The sequence below is a fragment of the Antennarius striatus genome, chromosome 10 (assembly GCF_040054535.1).
Source record: "Antennarius striatus isolate MH-2024 chromosome 10, ASM4005453v1, whole genome shotgun sequence".
NCBI lineage: Eukaryota > Metazoa > Chordata > Actinopteri > Lophiiformes > Antennariidae > Antennarius > Antennarius striatus.
The window spans coordinates 15066679-15085614 of record NC_090785.1 but is presented as its reverse complement, the minus strand read 5'-3'; the positions used below and the strand labels follow the sequence as shown (position 1 = coordinate 15085614).

At 41.6% G+C, this 18936-nt stretch overlaps 3 protein-coding genes across 3 annotated transcripts; 1 reads left to right on the top strand and 2 right to left on the bottom strand.

Annotated features, from left to right (window-relative positions):
• Positions 1-1515: 1515 nt before the first annotated feature.
• hbegfa (heparin-binding EGF-like growth factor a) lies at positions 1516-4782 on the bottom strand. The gene is made up of 6 exons (XM_068325497.1): positions 4503-4782; positions 3615-3866; positions 3300-3498; positions 3056-3211; positions 2870-2956; positions 1516-2747 (listed from the first exon to the last, which is right to left on the bottom strand). The coding sequence occupies exons 1-5, from the start codon at positions 4543-4545 to the stop codon at positions 2884-2886; spliced, it is 723 nt and encodes a 240-aa protein (XP_068181598.1). The 5' UTR covers positions 4546-4782; the 3' UTR covers positions 1516-2747; positions 2870-2883.
• Positions 4783-6668: 1886 nt separating this feature from the next.
• On the top strand, positions 6669-11816 carry rufy1 (RUN and FYVE domain containing 1). The gene is made up of 17 exons (XM_068325131.1): positions 6669-7007; positions 7274-7453; positions 7558-7675; positions 7770-7871; positions 8012-8135; positions 8233-8294; positions 8422-8557; positions 8657-8758; positions 8837-8953; positions 9160-9327; positions 9413-9510; positions 9588-9707; positions 9942-10071; positions 10324-10418; positions 10509-10557; positions 10638-10715; positions 10792-11816. Exons 1-17 carry the CDS (start codon positions 6686-6688, stop codon positions 10933-10935), a joined length of 2145 nt encoding a protein of 714 aa, XP_068181232.1. The 5' UTR covers positions 6669-6685; the 3' UTR covers positions 10936-11816.
• Positions 11811-18273, bottom strand: LOC137602434 (heterogeneous nuclear ribonucleoprotein H-like). The gene is made up of 11 exons (XM_068325132.1): positions 18168-18273; positions 17090-17186; positions 16835-16990; positions 16603-16746; positions 15606-15744; positions 14724-14902; positions 14437-14549; positions 14180-14315; positions 14017-14100; positions 12745-12837; positions 11811-12568 (listed from the first exon to the last, which is right to left on the bottom strand). The coding sequence occupies exons 2-11, from the start codon at positions 17169-17171 to the stop codon at positions 12471-12473; spliced, it is 1224 nt and encodes a 407-aa protein (XP_068181233.1). The 5' UTR covers positions 17172-17186; positions 18168-18273; the 3' UTR covers positions 11811-12470.
• Between the last annotated feature and the right edge of the window lie 663 nt (positions 18274-18936).

Below are 18936 nucleotides of genomic sequence, written 5' to 3'. Positions count from 1 at the left end.
AAGCAGCAGAATAAAACAAAGAATATATCTTCATTCATTTTTTAGCTATTTGGTATAATAGAGTTTCAATTCAACTAGAGGTAGAAAAAGAATTTCTGCATCACTAAAGGAACAGATCTGTTTATGTAATGAAATAAAATATTCCCTTCAATGCTATAATATGTTTTCAAACCATCTTATCTGAAATTGCAACCATTGATCCACAAACAGATGATTTTTAGAATTAATCAGACATGTTTCTCATGCAGTGAGCTCATGTTCTAAAATCACAAACTGAGCAGCTACAAACATGCACATGTGAATGGATTGCTTTTTGTGGTAAAAATAAAATTCTGATTTGCTCAACAAATGGAATGAGGCGTTCCTTTACCACACCCTTATGGTTAAGCTGAACATCTGCCTCTGACAACCACCCCACAGCACAAACACGTGAGAGGAATAATGTTTGTTCAGTATTTACAGAACATGGAATTAAACTCACTTGCAACAGATCTGTTAACCTGTGGAACCTCCGCACATGAAGCAACAAAGCATTCCTATATCACCTCCACACACACACACACACACGCACACCCACACACAGACATGCGTGTGCACATCAGTGTAACAACATCCGTGTAGGAGGTGACTTCAAGGGGTGACTAACATTTGGCCCAGCTTGCCTTTGAGTCCATCTGGGTCTTTTGACTTTCCTTACCCCTATTAAAAATGTGTGGAACATGCACACACAAACTCACACACACACACACTCCCACACCCACACACACACACACACACACACACACACACACACACACACACACACACACACACACACACACACACACACATTGTTGCGTCCTGCTGCATCCTGTGGTCTTTCTGAACTCTGCGGCATCCAGGCCTGGTTGAGAGCTCAGATTTGAGCGGTGGTGTGTCTTTGAACATGACATCTGTTGGATGTGTGAGTAATGATGTGTGGGGCTGTGGCTGAACGTCAGGTGTCCTCCGTTCTGTACACCACACATCTGTTCCCCATGGCTGGGTGTATATACCCTGTGGTGAGTCCTGATACTGTCATTATTACTAATCTGTCAGTGAGACTAACATTGCTGTTGTCAACACCTGAAGCTGATAATGTCTTTGTTTTATATTTGGCCTGAAGAGAAACACATCTGAGAAACATGTTAATTTAAATTACAAACATTGTCTGGACTTCCCAGATAACCACAATTAAATATAATAATCAGGGAAGGCTTTCTCACTCCATACCTACTATAACTAAGTGTAATTTCCTTTTGAGAGACAAACATCACAGCACATCTTAACCATAACTAGAGCTCTTGAATGGTCCAGAAGAGCACACTGGTGTTCCCGTCCATGTGTTCTAAAATGTCACAAAAATGTTCCATGACTCTGGATGTGAACTGAAGAGCAGAAGTAAATATATAGTGATTTGAACTGATTTGAAAATGCAGCGTCTAAGACTCACACAGCTTTGTACATTCAAACTAAAAAGAAGTCAGAAATTCTGATGGTTTTCCATTTTATTTTGCTTGGGGGGAGGGGGGGTCACATAAATAACAAACACTTCAACAATTTAGGACAGGCTCTGAAAGGGTGGATCATTTCATTCACATTTTTTTTCTTAACAGCTGAACACATGTGAGGGACTTTCACCTCTAATGATGGTGAGACGTAACATCATACCAAAGTCTTACTACAGGGCATTTGATATGTCTGTATGTCTAATAATAATGCAAATGGTGATCAGCCCTTTAAATGTTTGCCTTGAATCAATACAATGACATTGATCGTCTATCATAACATTAAGGCGGAACACTGCAGCTCAAAGAATTTGTTTGTTGCCCCAAACATCTTTATTCCAGCTGCTGTTTGATGAACTTCTTCAGTGGAAACGCTGATTGGCTGACAGATCAACTGGTTGTACTGGGCAGCCTGTGAATGTAACTGTGAGAGACTGCAGGGCATATTTGAAGCCAACTGCTGTCAAAGAAAAAACCCCGGAATTAAAAAGAGATCATGTCCATTCACCGATCAATTTATTAATCACAGTGCTATTGATCATTAAGTGAGTGCCAAAAATTAAAACCAAAGGTCAAATATTTACGTGGCGTAACTTGTAAGGAGCTTCTGCATCATTTGTGTTTTATTTCATAAATAAATATCATATTATCCAATAAGAAATATAAAAACAACTGTAACATTGTTACTTTAAAAACTGTTGAAGGTGGTTAAAATCTCTATAAATACAGTTAGCTTAAATAAATAAATTAAAATTATAAATATACCATTTACTGTACACAAAACAAAACAAAAAAAAAAGGACTTGAGCAGGAAAATACAAAATGCTGTCTGTTGAGAAAAAAAAAAAATTCCAGGTTGAAAATCTTATCTTGATCAGTTCAGTCTGAAATGACCTCTTCACACAGTCAAGCAGTGCAGAGTCTATACACGTTCATCTCTCTCCTTCTTCCTTCACGGTCATCACCTTTCGCTCGGCACACCTCCAGTCCATCCTCCAGGCTGTTAGTATTCCAGTTTCGGGTCGGCCATCTTCATCCGAGGCCTTCAGGAATATGTTAAGCTGCCCATCCCTTTTTTTTCTTATCTGAACGTCTAGCAGAAGATCAGGCAGAAAACATCCTCTGTTCCCTTCTTCATGTACAATCCTTCTTCCTCTAGGACCTCCTTTTGTGGTTCACTTCTCTTTTTTCTATTTTGAGGTAGAATTTCCACATCTGTGCCTAACATGAAAAAACAGAAATGAGACAAAAAGGCGATGAGCTCAACCTCATTTTGTGCAAAACACAAAACAGAAAGAAAAGAGGACATTTGTAAATCTGCCGACTCATTCCTCAATGCTCACCTCTCCTTTTCTCTTCAGTGATTGGAGGCTAACCCAAGTTTGACCTTCTCTTCATTTTCTACATCATATGCACCCCGTTTGTGAAACCTGTAACAAACCAAGGAAGTTCATGTAGATGGTTGTGCTTCTTTGAATCGGCTAAGCTTCAAGTAAAGGGGTTTCATGTGTGAATAAAGGGGTCCTCACCTGAGCAACAACAACAGCCCTATGATGACCAGGCAGACGGACGACAGCACCACGGCCACCACGGCCAGAGCCGTGGTTCGGTTGTAGCCCCCCTGGGGTTTCTCCAGCGGCAGCGTGAAAAACTGGCACCTTTCTCCAGAGTAACTTTGGTGGCACCTACAGATGGGACCGTGTGGGAATCAGTCACTAATTCATTTCATCGAGAGCAGCTGATTGTGTGTAAAGATGCAGAGGTCGTACTTACACACAGGATGGGGCACGGACGTCCCTCAGGTACTGGCAGGTGCCATGAATGCAGAATCCCTTGTACTTCTTCAGGCATGGATTTCTCTTCTTCCCCTTGCCTTTGCCCTTCTTTTTCCCCTGCCCCTTCCTTCTCTTTCGTTCAGTGCTTTCAGCCTCCAGGATGGAGGAAGGGTCTTTGGGTTTGCTTGACATGGCAACTAAAAACAGAGAAAAATAGGAAAAATCTTTGGGTTGTTGTAATTGAGGAGGAATATTAAAATGTCATTGAAATGGGTAAGAGGTTTGTAAAGAGGAGCAAACTTGATTGCCTTACCTTGTGGCAATTCCAATTCATAGTCCGCAGACATTCCATCTTCATCCTCGTCTTCATAATACTCATTATCGTACTCCTCCTCCTCCTCTTCACCTTCCTGACCATACTCCGCTGTTGTTACACTCACACTTCTGCTCTCCTCCTCTGCCCTCCTGTCTTTGGTTGTGTCCAGGAACTTGAAAACCGCTCGGTGTCGCTGACTGTCGCTGTCATACCTGTCGACTGCAGCACCGCTGGTGACTCTGAACACCGCTGCAAGGGAGAATAAAAAGTTCATGTTAGTTTGGGTTGTTACAGTCTTTACCAAACCAGACCTCCAGAAAACCTTCCTCTAGGATAGAGTCTAGCGTACATGTTGGGACATGTTTTGCGATAGGAGGATCTGGAGGATGGTTGGCTTTCAGTGGGAACACGTTGGTCCCTGTTAGGAAACACTACAGCTCAGATACAGAGCATGGTCCGTAGGGGTTGGTAGGCATTCACTGTTTTGCTCTGGAGCACTTCGGCAGAGGAACCTGAGCCGGAGGTTTGGTTTCAACTAGAAAAGCCTTTCTCAGAGAGACAGTTAGATTTGTGGTCTTTGGAAATAGAAGTTGGCATATTCTTTCTCTGCCTCATATGCACACACAAAATGCATGGACAGACAGTTAGCTAATGTCAGGCAAGAATATGAGTTAAAAATAAATGTATCCGGTTACATAAAGCATGCTCGGAAATAGAGAGATGACCCCATTAGCTCCTGAATAGCAAAACAGTTGCCTTTAAGGTTATGAAGTTTACATGACACGTTGGCCGGGGAATACCTGAACGGTTTATTCTCATGGACACACAATCCGCAGGTAGAAGCACGAATTCTGATCAAAAGTGAAAGAAACGCAAGAAACTCACCCAAGGCGTGAACCAGCAGGAGCGCAGCACTGAAAATCCTCATGATGTCAAAAATTCCACTTATATCTATGATAAATCTAATTTTTAAAAAAAAAGTTATAAACAAGTTATATTCCTTCCACTCGCCCTGGTTCTATTTATCCGTTCGTTTCTTTTCTTTTCTTTTCTTTCGGTGTGTTTGTGGAAGTAAAATCCGCTTGTTGGCGAGGTGTCGCTGTGACTTCAGGGGGCTGAGGCGTCTCGGGTGTTTCGGGCTGAGACGAGCGGACTGAGAGAGCGTCCCCACAGAGGCTCCACGGTATTTATGGCCGCTCCGCTCCACGCCCACACAGCCACGGCTGAGGTTCCTGTGGGCCAGACCTCCGGATCGGAACTGTACGGGAGCGGAGCAGCAGGAGAAAGGGCTACTATTGATTCAGATGAATGTCCTCCCCAGCAGTAGCCATCACCGAGGAACACGTGTTTTTAGTGGCTCCCTTGTCTACAGAACGTCCTGTTGAAGCTCTGTGGACGGGTTACTGATACATGTTGAAAAATCATTGTGTGCGTTCAATTGTCCTGATGTACAAGGAAAATTGTTTGCGTTCTTTAAAAAAAAATGCAAAACATGAACACCATCTTGTTTCCTCTATGGATTTTTGATGACTTCGAGTTTACTAAAATAGTAATAGTTAACTTATTTTGAGATAGATAGATAGATAGATAGATAGATAGATAGATAGATAGATAGATAGATAGATAGATAGATAGATAGATAGATAGATAGATAGATAGATAGATAGATGTGTCAAGTTATACAAAATAACATAGTGATAATAGTAATAGTAAGGTCAATATTTTCATTCACACTTTCTACATGTTGTTAAAGAAATAATTAATTTTCTTTAGCCAATTAAGTGAAGTGTAAAGAAATGACTTATATTCAAAACTACAACTGATACTGCAGAAAAAAAATTATATTTCCAAAAAAACAACAACAACTATGTGTGTATGACTAACCAAAACATGTAACCACATACAAAGAAAGTGTGAAGAGTGTAAAGATAATTTCCCCACGTGTGGACATAAAGTGGATTTAATCTTTCATCTTTAATCAAATCGGACCGGGAGTTTCACGAGGCGACTAAACCGCCTTTGAGTCGCTTCACGGTCGCGTAAATAAAAGGTGGTCTGCGCCGCCACGTGGACACGATGGGAACTATAGCAAACGAAAATTACTGTAGCTTTACCCGTGGTTTACACTTTTCATAGACATTTCAAAGTAATTATAACTGTAATTGTGACTGTCAACAATAGCCTTGTCATGTCAATCGATCAACTGATCCTTCAATTAATCAAGTTTGGGAGCCAAGGTAGATCTTTGTAAAGATGATATGCATTGAATAAGTTGAGATGCTATCAGCTCTGTCATTTTTCCCCCCCTACCGCTGAATCCGCTGTAGCGGGTCACGGGGAGTTGAAGCCTATCTCAGCTGGCATAGGGCGTGAGGCAGGGGACACTCCGGGCAAGACGCCTGTGCACCGCGGAGCCACACACAAAGACATACAGGTACAACCGCGCACACACTCACTCCTACGGGCAATTTGGGACCGGCCAATTAACCTGAAGCGCATGCTTTTGGAGGTGGGAGGAAGCCGGAGAACCCGCAGAGAACCCACGCAGACACGGGGAGAGCATGCAAACTCCACACAGAAGCGGGAGTCGAACCCGAACCCGCCGTGTTGTGACCTCAAAGCATTTAAATTGTTGGATGTCATTCCTTTTGACTGACTAAGTTGTGATTTGTCACGGTAGCAAAGACAATATAACCATCTAGCTTTATACATTATTTACAAATTTCCTGTTACTATTTGCTTTGTGTAAAAATATCTTATTGGCAGTCAAATTTAACTTTCTCTGGACACGATTTTAATACTTTTTTTTTTTAAATTTCCTTTTAAACCAAACAAGTCAAGGGGAAGAAGGGCAGATAGATGCTATTGTGATGTTGATGTAATATTGATAGTGATGGCGTTCAGACAGGATAGCGTGGAGCACCTAACGCTCCGCCCAGCAGGTGTCGCTAGCGCGCATAATCACATGAATTCCTGACCGTCAATAAAACAGACGAAGAAGAAGAACGCCCTCGTGATTGCTCTGCTCTGGTCACGTTCCAGCTCGGGCTGAGGGGAGGGGGGCAAACATGGCCGACGAGAAGGAGGACGTAAACACAGACGTTGAGGAAAGCGAAACAGGAGAGCTGCTTCAGGAGTCCGAAGTTTTGGAACCCCCTTTAGACGAAGGGCCGAACCGCGGGAATGGGTCTGACGGGACCGAGAGGTCGGCTGCGGAGCACAGTTGGTCGGCTCCGCTCTTGTCATTCGCTCGTAAGGCCACGGAGACCATTAGCAGCGGGGTGAGCTACGCTGCTGCCCAGAGGAATCCCTCTCAAGGATCAGCGGCGAGCTCCCCGACGGATCAAGAGCCCCGAAGTTATCAAAACAACGCTTCAAGTATTCTACCAGGTAGGCTGTCACAGTTAGCTTGTTAATTCAGTATTTGTTTTTTAAATAATAAAATGTCGGAGCCACAAACTTTGCCAGCTGTCATGACACATGACTTCAAGAGTAAAACCGTGATTTTATGGGTTAATGGGTGTGTAAAAAAAGTCACGTTGTTCTCTCTGGAAGTTTATATATATGTTTCTTTAACGTATTATTGAGGTGACATCTCCATGCCTGCATCTGTTTGACTAACCTCATTCATTACCTTTTCGTTACAACCCTTCCAGTTTTGCCCCCCAAAGACCCCATGTCAATAGAGAGAACCAATCTACTCAGCATGATGAAGCTGAGCATCAAAGTGTTAATTCAGTCCTCCTTGAGTCTGGGCAGGACGCTCGACTCTGAGTATCCTCCCCTGCAGCAGTTTTTTGTTGTCCTGGAGCATTGCCTTAAACATGGTCTAAAAGGTGAGGCTTCGTTTTTGGACAGACTTTTTTTTTAATTTAAAATTGTCCAATCTCATAGTAAAACCACAACAAGCTGAAAATACTTTTTTTGTTGTCTGTTTCAGCAAAGAAATCCTTCATTGGTCAGAGCAAATCCATATGGGGTCCCCTGGAACTGGTAGAGAGGTTGTGTCCAGAGTCTGTTAACATTGCTACAAGTGCAAGAGATCTGCCCAGCATTAAGTATGCTATGCTAAGCCTTTTTCCAGGTCTGCAGTGCTTATCATCCACTTGATCTGAGGAATATTTTTCTCTTTTGTTTTCATTCTTTTCTCAGGAGCGGATTGGGTCGAGCAAGGGCTTGGCTGCATTTAGCACTCATGCAAAAGAAAATAGCTGATTATATGAAAGCTTTGCTGGATCGAAAGGACCTCCTGAGGTTAGTAACCATGACTGGTTTGGTGGATGTGGATTGCACCACACAGGTATTGTAAACTACAATATTGACATGCTCAAAGGCCAGTTAATTGTCATTTTCCACTCTTGCAATTCATTATTGTCCATCGACTATCTTCCCAGTGAGTTTTATGACTCTGGAGCATTCATGATGGAGGAAGAGGGGGCAGTGATGGGGGGACTATTGGTAGGTCTCAATGTCATTGATGCCAACCTCTGCATTAAAGGGGAGGATCTCGATTCTCAGGTAAGTGGTTACAGATGTTGTGTTTTACATCCCAGCAGTCATCCCTTGGTTTCTGGTCAGTCATCACACACAGTGATCAGTTTCCTTCTCCATTTAGGTGGGAGTCATTGATTTCTCCCTTTATCTGAAAGACCCTTCCAGCAGTGAGACTCAGAAAGAGTGAGTGCAACTTTTGAATCAATTCAGCCTCTCCTTTATACTGTTTATCATGTTTTAACTGCTGTTAAGTATGTTTGTTATAGTGTGAACTCCCCAACTGTTTGTTTATGTGTGTGTTTATTTTCAGTGACTCCAAGATGACAGCCATATTAGATCAGAAACACTACATCGAGGAGTTGAACCGTCACCTCAGTGGCACCGTTACTGACCTTCAGGCTAAGATGGACTCTCTAGAGAAGACCAACAGTAAACTTGTGGAGGAGGTCAGATATTCTTTATGTGAATCATTGTTTTATGGTGCTTTTGCCTTCAAGGTGTGGTTTTTTTTCTCTTCTCATTGTGGGTGCTTTTCATGTCCTCAGCTGACAGCAGCAACAGATAGAATCAATTCTCTACGGGAAGAACAAGAAACCCTTAGACAGGAGAATGAGTCGATCATGCACTCAAGCCATAAAAAGGAAGAGGTAACGAAGCATCGGCATTTCACTGCAAATGAATCATGCCTAAATCTTATCCAAACATGATGTGGGTGTTTGTTCCAGGCTGCTCTCCAGGACAGTCAGGTGGAGCTGGAGACATACAAACAGACTCGCCAAGGTCTGGATGAGATGTACAATGTGGTTTGGAATCAATATAAAGAAGAAAAGCGCATTCGACAGGTCAGTTATCAATGGGCTCTCGCAAGAATGAATCATGTTACAACAAAAAGGAGACTCTTGCTCAGTGCTGCTGTTTAGGGGGGTAAGATTAGGGCTGAATATTTTGAGAGGCATTGTCTGTGATTAATTGTGAAGTCTGATGTCTTCTTCTCAGATTCTGGGTGAATTCTACTCACGTTTTGTGTGTTTGCGTTGCATGATACCAGGACCTGGAGCGTGAGCTAGAGCTTCAGGTGGGCCTGAAGCAGGAAATGGAGGTAGCTATGAGGCTGCTGGAGAAAGACACACATGAGAAACAGGACACACTGGCAGCCCTGCGACTTCAGCTAGACCAAGTCAAGAATCTCAATGTGCAAATGTTCAACAAAGCTCAGGTAGGCATTCCTGAATCCACCTTTTCTTCCTCTTGCATACCCAGTCAGGGAGAACACACTTAAACATACCTGTTTGACTCTTTAGGAGTCGAAACGAGAAGCAGAAAAAAAACAAGCTGAGGCCACACAGCTGGAGCAGAAGATGGAGGAAATGGAGAAAGTCATGATGGAACTCGAGCAGAGGTACTTATTTTGTATGCTCATGTGTCACAATGATCCTTCTTTAAATAAATATACTTCTTCTTGGTCTTTGATCTCAGGCTGCAGAACTCTGAGAGGGAGCGCAAACAAAGTGACGAATCGGACAAAGATATGAGGATGGAATTGGAGGGAAAGGTCGATGCACTGCAGAAACAACTGACAGACTTGGAAACGCTAAGGTTAACGCACACACGCTTGGAAAAATAAAAACTAGTGAGGCACAAGTTCATTCAGAAACACAGGAGGATAAAATGACACTAAGTACATGCATATAAAATACATTTACCAATTTCAGGTTAACAATATCTTTGGATGACTCTTGGTTGTAGCACTTCTATTTCTAAGCTGTAGTTCTATCATGTAGAGTTAAAGTGCCTCTGAGAGTCGGCTCTTAGCATTGTCTCTGTACTCAGGCTGGGTTTGGAGAACGACCTTCGTTCTGAGAGGGAACAGAGACAAAGCCTGCAGAGATCTCTGCAGCGGGAACAGGACAACAGCGTCGAGCTCCGCACACAGCTGCAGCAGCTGCAGGGCCTGCAAACGGTCGGTATCGCACTCCGCATGGTTACAATAAATTATTCTGGAGATTTTTTCACAATTAATATCATGTTCTCAACAATTTCATTCTTGGAAATAAAGTGCAAATGTCTTTGATTGTTCACGCATCTATTTTCCAATTTAGATCCAGTCTGGAAAATATTCCCATTAGTGCAAAAGCCTCAACTATACACCTGTATCCTAGGCTTTATAATATTCATGACTGTTTTGGTTTGTACTGTGACTTTTATGGAGCAGGAGCTGCAGGATTTGAAGCAGGAGAAGAAGCAGCTGCAGCAGAGATGTGAGCAGCAGGAACAGGCTCTACAGGAGATGGGGCTGCATCTCAGCCAGTGAGTGCTATGAATCTTGTGTTTCTTTGTAATCAATCAATAGATCGTCACGTAATGTCCTGAAGATTTTGTGTTGTCCTCATTTTTAAGGTCCAAACTGAAGATGGAGGACTTCAAGGAGGTCAATAAAGCTCTGAAGGTACAGTTGTGGGGTTGTTTTCCTATACAGTTAATGTTGCAGTAGTGGTCATATCATGGGTCTTCATTGCTCCGCCTCAGGGCCACGCCTGGCTTAAAGATGACGAGGCCACTCAGTGCAAGCAGTGCCAGAAAGAGTTCTCCATTGCACGCAGAAAGGTGAGCTCTGTTGTTACATTTTCAAAGCATTGTTTTTGTGGTATGTCAATGAACCATCCAACTTTGTGTGTTGCAGCATCACTGTAGAAACTGTGGCGACATCTATTGCAACAGTTGCTCCGGTAATGAGCTGGCCTTACCCTCCTACCCTCGACCTGTTCGGGTGTGTGATATGTGTCACTCCCTCCTGCTGCAGAGAAGCTCCTCCACAGCTTCATGACAAAGCTCTGAGGAACACATTCATCTGCTGGGTTTCAACTGCCATGTTAATACTTATGTTAGGATAAATGTCTTTGGGAAGCTATTGGAAATGTGATACGTTGTTCCATTTCTTGTTGCCTGAAATTCAGGAACATTAGCTTGTCTGCTTGAAGGCCACCTGTTAGCACTGATGGAAGCACTAACACAGACCGCACTTTGCGTGGAGGTTGAAGTACTTTGCTATACTTGTGATCATTTTTTGTCCGTGCTGGAGCAATCGTTAGAAAATTCAGCGGTTACTTCTCTAATAGAAACTATGAATGTAGATTATTTTGTTCTCTCGCTTAATGTTTTATTGATTAGCCTATGCTAACATTACAAGCCTCGTTCGATTCTGATATTGTCCTTGATTCTTGTCTCTTCTGTCAACAAAAACATTTTGTGAAAAATGATAAATATTGCTGATCATATTTCTCTCCTCTGGCGCTGTGACATGTTACTGATGCTGATCAGGACAGCAGTCAGTGTGTGCACTGATCCAAATGTTTGCATACACCTAAGCCAAGACCACTTATTAAACGATTCTAATTTGATGTGTTCGAGCACCCTTTGGACAAAAATGTGTAACTGGAGACGATTGTCACCATTTCATTGAGATCACGTGTACCTGATTCTATTGATTCATTTGTCATGAATTTACTTTCAGTATTTTCAGCCATGTTCCCAGTGATGAATACTTATGAACCTACATTGTGTAAATGACTGTCGAATGTTAAATCTATTTTAGAATGTGTTCTAACAGGGCTTTGTGGGGGCTCAACTTTCTTAATTTGGGAATGTTTTTTTATCTAGATATTTGATAAAGGAATAAAGCCTGCTCTTTTGTAATGCTGGTTTCAACTAGATATTCCAGACAAGTTTATTCACTTTGTGCACAGGAAATACAAATAGAATTTGAAGCAGTACAAACCTTCATGTCAACAGATTTGAAATGTTCTTGCTGTTGCTATAGCATTCATCAGAAGAAACGGCACAATCAACAGTCACACCTTCAGAAAAGACAACATGCGTCGACCATGGGAAGTCTCAACTTGAAAAGTAAAACTGAACATTAAAAGGCTGATACACTGTAAAATGTGAGACAAGGTATAAACATCAAACAAGGAATTCAAAGTTTTTTAATGTTCATGCTCTTGGACATTGAAATTAAAGTTTAAGCCACCAGTACAGAATGTACTAACTAAGGAACATACAGGTGTTTGGAGGGTAAAAAAAAAATCCTGGTAATGAAAATTTAAAGCACGGTTTCTGTGATGGACTGGTGAGGAATGGGGACAACAAACAGCACTTCTCTGACGTTTCTTGTGACACCAGATGACATCACTTGGCTCTGAAGTTAATCCGCTAAAAAAAAACACATTACAAACCCAACCCCTCAGTATTTGCAAAATCTCACCTGATCCCACCTGTGTTAACTAGATGAGACTTGTTTCCAGTCCTTCCAGCAAAATGCTGAGTACAAAAAAAAAAAAAAAAATAGGGGAAAAAGAAAGCCTACATCCCCCATCCCCCACCCAGTCCATTCATAGAGCCTCTGCTTCCTCCTCCACTGCCGCTGCCATAGTAACTGCTTCCAACTCCGCTCTGGTTACCTAACAAGAGACAGAAAATAGACACCATAGGACCATGGAGTTCAGCGATGTGTAAGACACAAAATTTTAAGTTTCGTGTCTGGAGCCTAGTGTGGGCAACAGCTGTGGCATTTTAATAATTAAGCGCAACAACTCAGTCGAACAGGAAAAACGATTAGAACAGAGCTGACACTCACTGTAGTCATTGTAGCCACCCATATTGCCCTGACTGTTGTATCCACCAGAGTATCCTGAGCTCAGCTGCCCACCTCCGTAGGATGACTGGTTCCCTGTGGAGGAGAGAGAGATCACATTAAGCTCAGGACACTGAGGTACCAGATTTATTAGATATGAAAAAAAAACAACCCAAAAAACCCTTAAACTCTATAATCTTTTGGTATTGTGCTAAAAGAAATGTCTGACTAAATGTACACAATAACCATAAAACCAGTTTATGAATTAGCTTGCCTAATAACCAAAATAATGACTGAGTTAATAGAGATGGTAAATTTTCCAGTTCATGGAAAATGTGTGACGACATCAAAAACAATCCTCAATTTTTCAGTGTCTTCAACTTTGTTTTTGACATTCAAACCACCTGCATATACCGTATTGGCCCGAATATAAGACGACCCTGATTATAAGACGACCCCCTCTTTTTCAAGACTCAAGTTTGAAAAAAGACTTTTTGAACACCAAATTTAATTTTATACAGAAAATAATGACAGTACATGAAACAAATGATAATATATTCAAGAGAAAAAGCATCCTATTTTGCCTAATTCAAATCATGCAAAAACTGTCCTTGCAATTGTTTGAAGACTCTACCTCATTTATCACCATCATCTTGAAGTTTGCATCATAACTTCTCAGCTGATGGTTAACCTGGCCGATCTTCCACCCACTTTTCTCCAGATTGTCGCTACGTTTCTCCATTTTGTTATCTCTTCTCTTATTTTCTTCTCTTTTCATTCTTACGGCTATTTTTATTTTTCTTCTTCGTGACAGGGGTTCGCTTTGCCTGGGGAGTTCAGTTCTGCATTCGCTTTAAACATATTTGTCGCCATCTAGCATTGTGAATGGGTATAATGTCTAGACCCCGAATGTAAGACGACCCCCACTTTTTCAGTCTTATTTCAGTGCAAAAAACAGTCTTATATTTGGGCCAATACGGTAATTTCTGTTCCCTTTCATGTCAATGACCGTCTCTGCTGTGGCTGATGCGTTGGACACAGCAAGCCTTTTTATGGCCGTGAATAAAATCGCAACATGATGGCTCAACTTTTCTACAAGTTCTACTTTCAAAACTCATTATATTGCACATATTTGAGTCTGTTAGTTTTGTATGAGCAATAACCTAGCACTGTGGGAACTGTCCAGAGATGTAAAAATATACAACCCTATACAAAGTTTAATACTAATGTCACCAGTTTTTATCAACAGTCCACCTTCTATATAATGACACCTACCCATTCCACCCATCATCTGACTGCCGTAGGCGCCATTGCTCCCACCTGCTGTGGAGTTCAAAAACAGCTCCACATAGCGATGTTCTGAGGGACGGAGGAACAGAAACCATGAGCATGTGAACTAAATATAAAACTGAAGTGGTACAGTCACTCTAATACTCACGCATGTTGGCTTTGTCTTTAGACATGGCTGCCACGGCGTCCTCATGTGTTGCGAACTCCACATCAGCCTCCCCGGTTACCCTCCCATCTGGGCCGATCTCAATATGGACCCGAACAGGATTCAACGGCGAGAAGAACTAGAAGTGCAAGCAAGGACTGATTAATACGTTAATACGTGTGATGCAACAGCGGGGAGAGGAGGGTGTCCCCACTGATGTAGCCATCCAGAGACATGGTGCAGCCGTCCTTATGACTTACATTGTAGATGTCGTTCTCAGTGGCTCTGTATGGCAAGCCCCTCATGTGGACGCAGTGTCCCGTTGTACTCTGGAAGGAAGAGCCGCTGTCGCCGTACCGTCCGTCCGACACACCTGAATACACAATCAGGAGTCAGACAAATTTTGTGTGCAGTAACACTGATTCTATTTTACGAGGATAGCATGAAGGTAGACGAGTGACTTTATTAAAACTAACCAAACAAAACGTGGATCGGTTATTAAAATAAAACCTTATTTCACTTCACCTTCAGGCCACTTGACACTCACCTCCTCCATAGCCTCCACGACGCATCCTGTCATAGGATCCCCCTCGGCCCATCATGTTGTAGCCGCGACCACCAGAAGGCCTGTCGTAGGGGCCAGGTCTCTGCATGCCCATGGGCTTCCGCTGGGGTTCATAATGGGTGCGTACCTCAGCACGGCTACTCTTGAAGATCTCAATGTACCTATATGAGCATAGAGATACAACAGTGAGGAGGGGATCAGGCAAAGCAGCATTCATCTCAATAGTGATGGAACTGGACTATTCAGATGTTCTCCTAGTGAAGTCCATAGGTAGAAATATCTGTGCTCCATAATAAGGGCATTAACAGAGTAGATGGAACTAATTAACTGAGTTGCAACAATTACACATTATAAATTCCTAAGGGGCTTATTGATCTTTATACCTTTCTCAAAGTTACCTAAAATGAGTTGTATCTGATTCAATAAAGCGCCCTGTGTCCTCGCAATGACAGCCAAGGGACAGAGAGGGCTCCAGCCCTTCTGCAACCCACTATAAGCATTACCTGTAACAGTGGGCTCCAGATCCATGTGTAGAGTGGCCGTCTGGAAGACTCCTTTCCTTTTATCAACCTGGACTGATGTTTAGTGCTAAGACACCATTTCTTCTCACAATTAAGTAAATACTTAAGGACTAGTGTCATATTTGTGAATGGTGTCTAAGCACTAATTTACCCATTGAACATTTAATCAGTGGCATTTTTTTAATCTAACATTGAAATTTGTGTATGCGATTTGGCTAAGTATTACAAATTTGTTTCAATCAGCCTAAATCACTATAATGTCCGTTTTGCATTTGGATCAAATGTTGAAGGTGCACACCATAAGAAAAGCAACTTATCCAGCCAACCAACCAACCATCCCCACCTGTGCCCTATTCTTTCCTTGTGTTTCTTTAGAGCCTTTTCAGCTATATCCTGTGAAGCAAACTGCACGAAGGCCTCCCCCGTACTCCTCCCCTGGATGTCCACCGGCAATGTTATCCCATTTGGCACGATTTCCAACCCTTCAACCCAAGGACAGATAACCCCAGCAGGGGACATATTAAATCACATGCCCAATCACAGAGAAAATTTTCTCTAAAGAGAGATTAAAAAAAAAACTTATGGAAAACTACACATCATCACACATACCAGTTCAGTTTTTATCAGTGGCCAGCCATTTAATGACTTACATTTATTGTATTCTGGGGATAAAATATAAATGAGAGGACAGAAGAATATGGAAAAAGGACAGTTTGGGACATCAGGCTAGTTTGGTGTGTTGATGAAGAGAGAGAAGATCTTGGTGGGTGACATAAGTTAAATTACAATTCATCCAGCAGAAACAAAATCTAAGACGTTGAATAAAGCACAATAATAACATCTCCATGAAAACTCACGGTCTAAGGAAATATGGAAAAAAAAACCAATGGCTCTGCAGTCACATCAGACATGAATGAGACCCAATCAATTATTTATTACTACCAGATGAAAAAAAAAATTAGAAATATAACAAACAGCAGACCAAATTAAAAGTAACAGGGGAATGAAAATGGACTATAGATGAATAAAATGGGAAAAGATGGGAAAGTCTGTCTGCGAAACAGATTCCTACAGTTGCATGAAAATTCAGTCTTTGAATACTTTTCACATGTGCAATTATAACTAGTCACCTTTTCCTGATAGATCACCAATCCAAAGTAATTTTACCATTTTAAGCGATCTCAGAAATGCATAGATTTCTGTGAAATTTGGACGCAAGAGCTGTTATGTGTTAATAGAAGACAGGAAATAGGATAAGGAAGGTGGGAAAACAAACTTCAATCAACAGATTTATAATACCTATCTTCATAAGACACCGCTACGTAAGACTTAATTCCTACCTGAGAAAAACTGAACGATCTCCTCCTTGCTGCAGCCAAAAGGAAGGCCTCGGAGTCGGACAAGCCCATCTCCTGCTGTTTCTGGGCAGTTAGGACCTGTGTGCTTCATAACCCAGTCCATCTCAACATTGTTGGATTTAAAAACTATATCAAAAGATCACATAAAAATCAGTTGTTGTATGTTAAAAAGGCAAAATTCAAAAAGAGTATTTCTGAAAGCAGGCATACAGACCTTCTACATATCTGTGACCCATAGTTTCTCTGTCTTTCTTCACTGCGATCTTCAGGTCGTCCTCCGTCTCCATTTCCACAAAAGCCTCTCCGCTTGGACGCCCCTCTCTTGTGAAGGTGAAGTGGATGCCTCCACCATTGCTGGCAATTTTGCAATCTGTATTTCAAATACATCATGAAACCATTTGATTCATTTCATTGATGAAATGCCTTACACTAGTTTCGTATGTACTGCTTTTAATATGTAACCGTGTACCTGAAAAAAACCTCTGTACTTCTTCCACTGAGCATGACCAAGGGAGACCCCTGATGCGTACTACGTATCCCTCATCAGCCATGACTGGTCACCTACACTGAAAAAACAAACAAATACACATTCCACCTCAACTTTTATGTCAGAAGGATAATCTCAGGCATATAATAACACTCTACATCAAGGTTAACCAAGGCCGCAAGGCATGAATACAATCTAGTGTTAAGACATTTTTCGAGAAAGGGTAGATGTAGTTGCTACCTGTAGTCTCACTAGCACGATAAGAGCTCCATTTCTAAAAGAACCTCAAGTTTTCATCTGAAAGGACCAATACTTTTTTTTTTAATTTGGAGAATAAAATTGTTCATTCCAGCACAATTATAAACATTTAAGATGTTTGTGCGTTACATATTCTCTACTAAATAAACGAAATTATTATTATTACCCTAACCTTTTTTTTTTATTTATTACAATCGCTAAAACAATTAGCAGCGCCATCTCGAGGTCAGCTAAAAGCTTCAGCCGGTGGGTAACACACACGTTCTACAACAAGAGGCTTTTCTCTTCGCTTTAAGGGAAGCTGTTACCTAAAAATAGTGTCGACTCACACGAAATAATTCCCCCCGTATTCCTAGTTGGTCCAAACGAGAAACAAATGGAGATTACCTGAAAAGTACGACCGTTGCCAGGATAACGAAGCTAACGTTGACGATAAAACAACGTGCAGTCAATGCTCATTAACGTTTTTAATCTTCTAATGGTGCGTTTCGATACAAGTTCATCGATTCAATTGAATACTATGCGTATCGGTTAGGTACAGCTGTTATCAGTTCTGGAATCGTGGCCCTTAGGTAGGTCACTACCGCACCCAGGCTAAAGAACAAAAGCGGCCCTCTCAACCGGCGCCATGTTATTAGCATTCACTCAAATGTAGCTATCATTCTTACATTCACGGATGGAGTTATACTTCAAGTCGGTGTAAGTTCTAGAACATATAATATGCTACTTGCGTAATGATAACATGATATGCAGTGTTCGTATGGTTAAAAAAAAAAAAAGATAGCTGTTTTTATCTAATTACCTGATCAAAGCGTAGATGCAACACGCCGGAGTAAGTATGACCAACAAACCCGCGTAATGCTGCGAAAGGCTGGCATTAGGTTGCCAGAGCTTGTAGAACCATCCCCCTCACAGGAACTAACGCCGCAATAATTTAATCATCGCCTCTGTTCCTTTCTGATACACAACAAAATTATTGAACATTAATCAACATTTTAATTATATTTTAAACCATATAAGAAACAGTACGTATTTTGTATTTCAATCAAATTCAACTGCTTCGTGTTTCTTTAATGTTTGTAATGTGGATATTTACAAGTATCTGGCAAGCCCAGCTGAATAACCAATCGCATGCTACTGGCCAGCTTCCACGCCCAAAAATTATGACGTAGCTTCCTTAGCCCCGAACGAGCAGGACAGCTTCTATTCTTCGGCCTACAAATCCATGAGCCGGTTTACTGGCGTGAAATGTTCTTCACGTGGATTTAACGTTGAATATTCGCTAAAAATGTCCTGTGACAGGTTTCAACGTAATTCCAAATAAAACTTGTGAATCAACACCAACTCAAACTACTGTGGCAATTATGAAACTAAGGTTTATTCACTACAAGGAAAACATTTGCAAACCCCAATAGAGATTTTTTTAGTTCATGATTATGTTATCACATACAAAATACAGATAAATTAAATTGTGATTTAATGGAAGTCCAGGAATAATAAAGATGAAATAGATATAGGCCACTTCCTGAAGCTGGTGGGCACCTTTCTTTCTTGGCAGGAGAAATTTCACT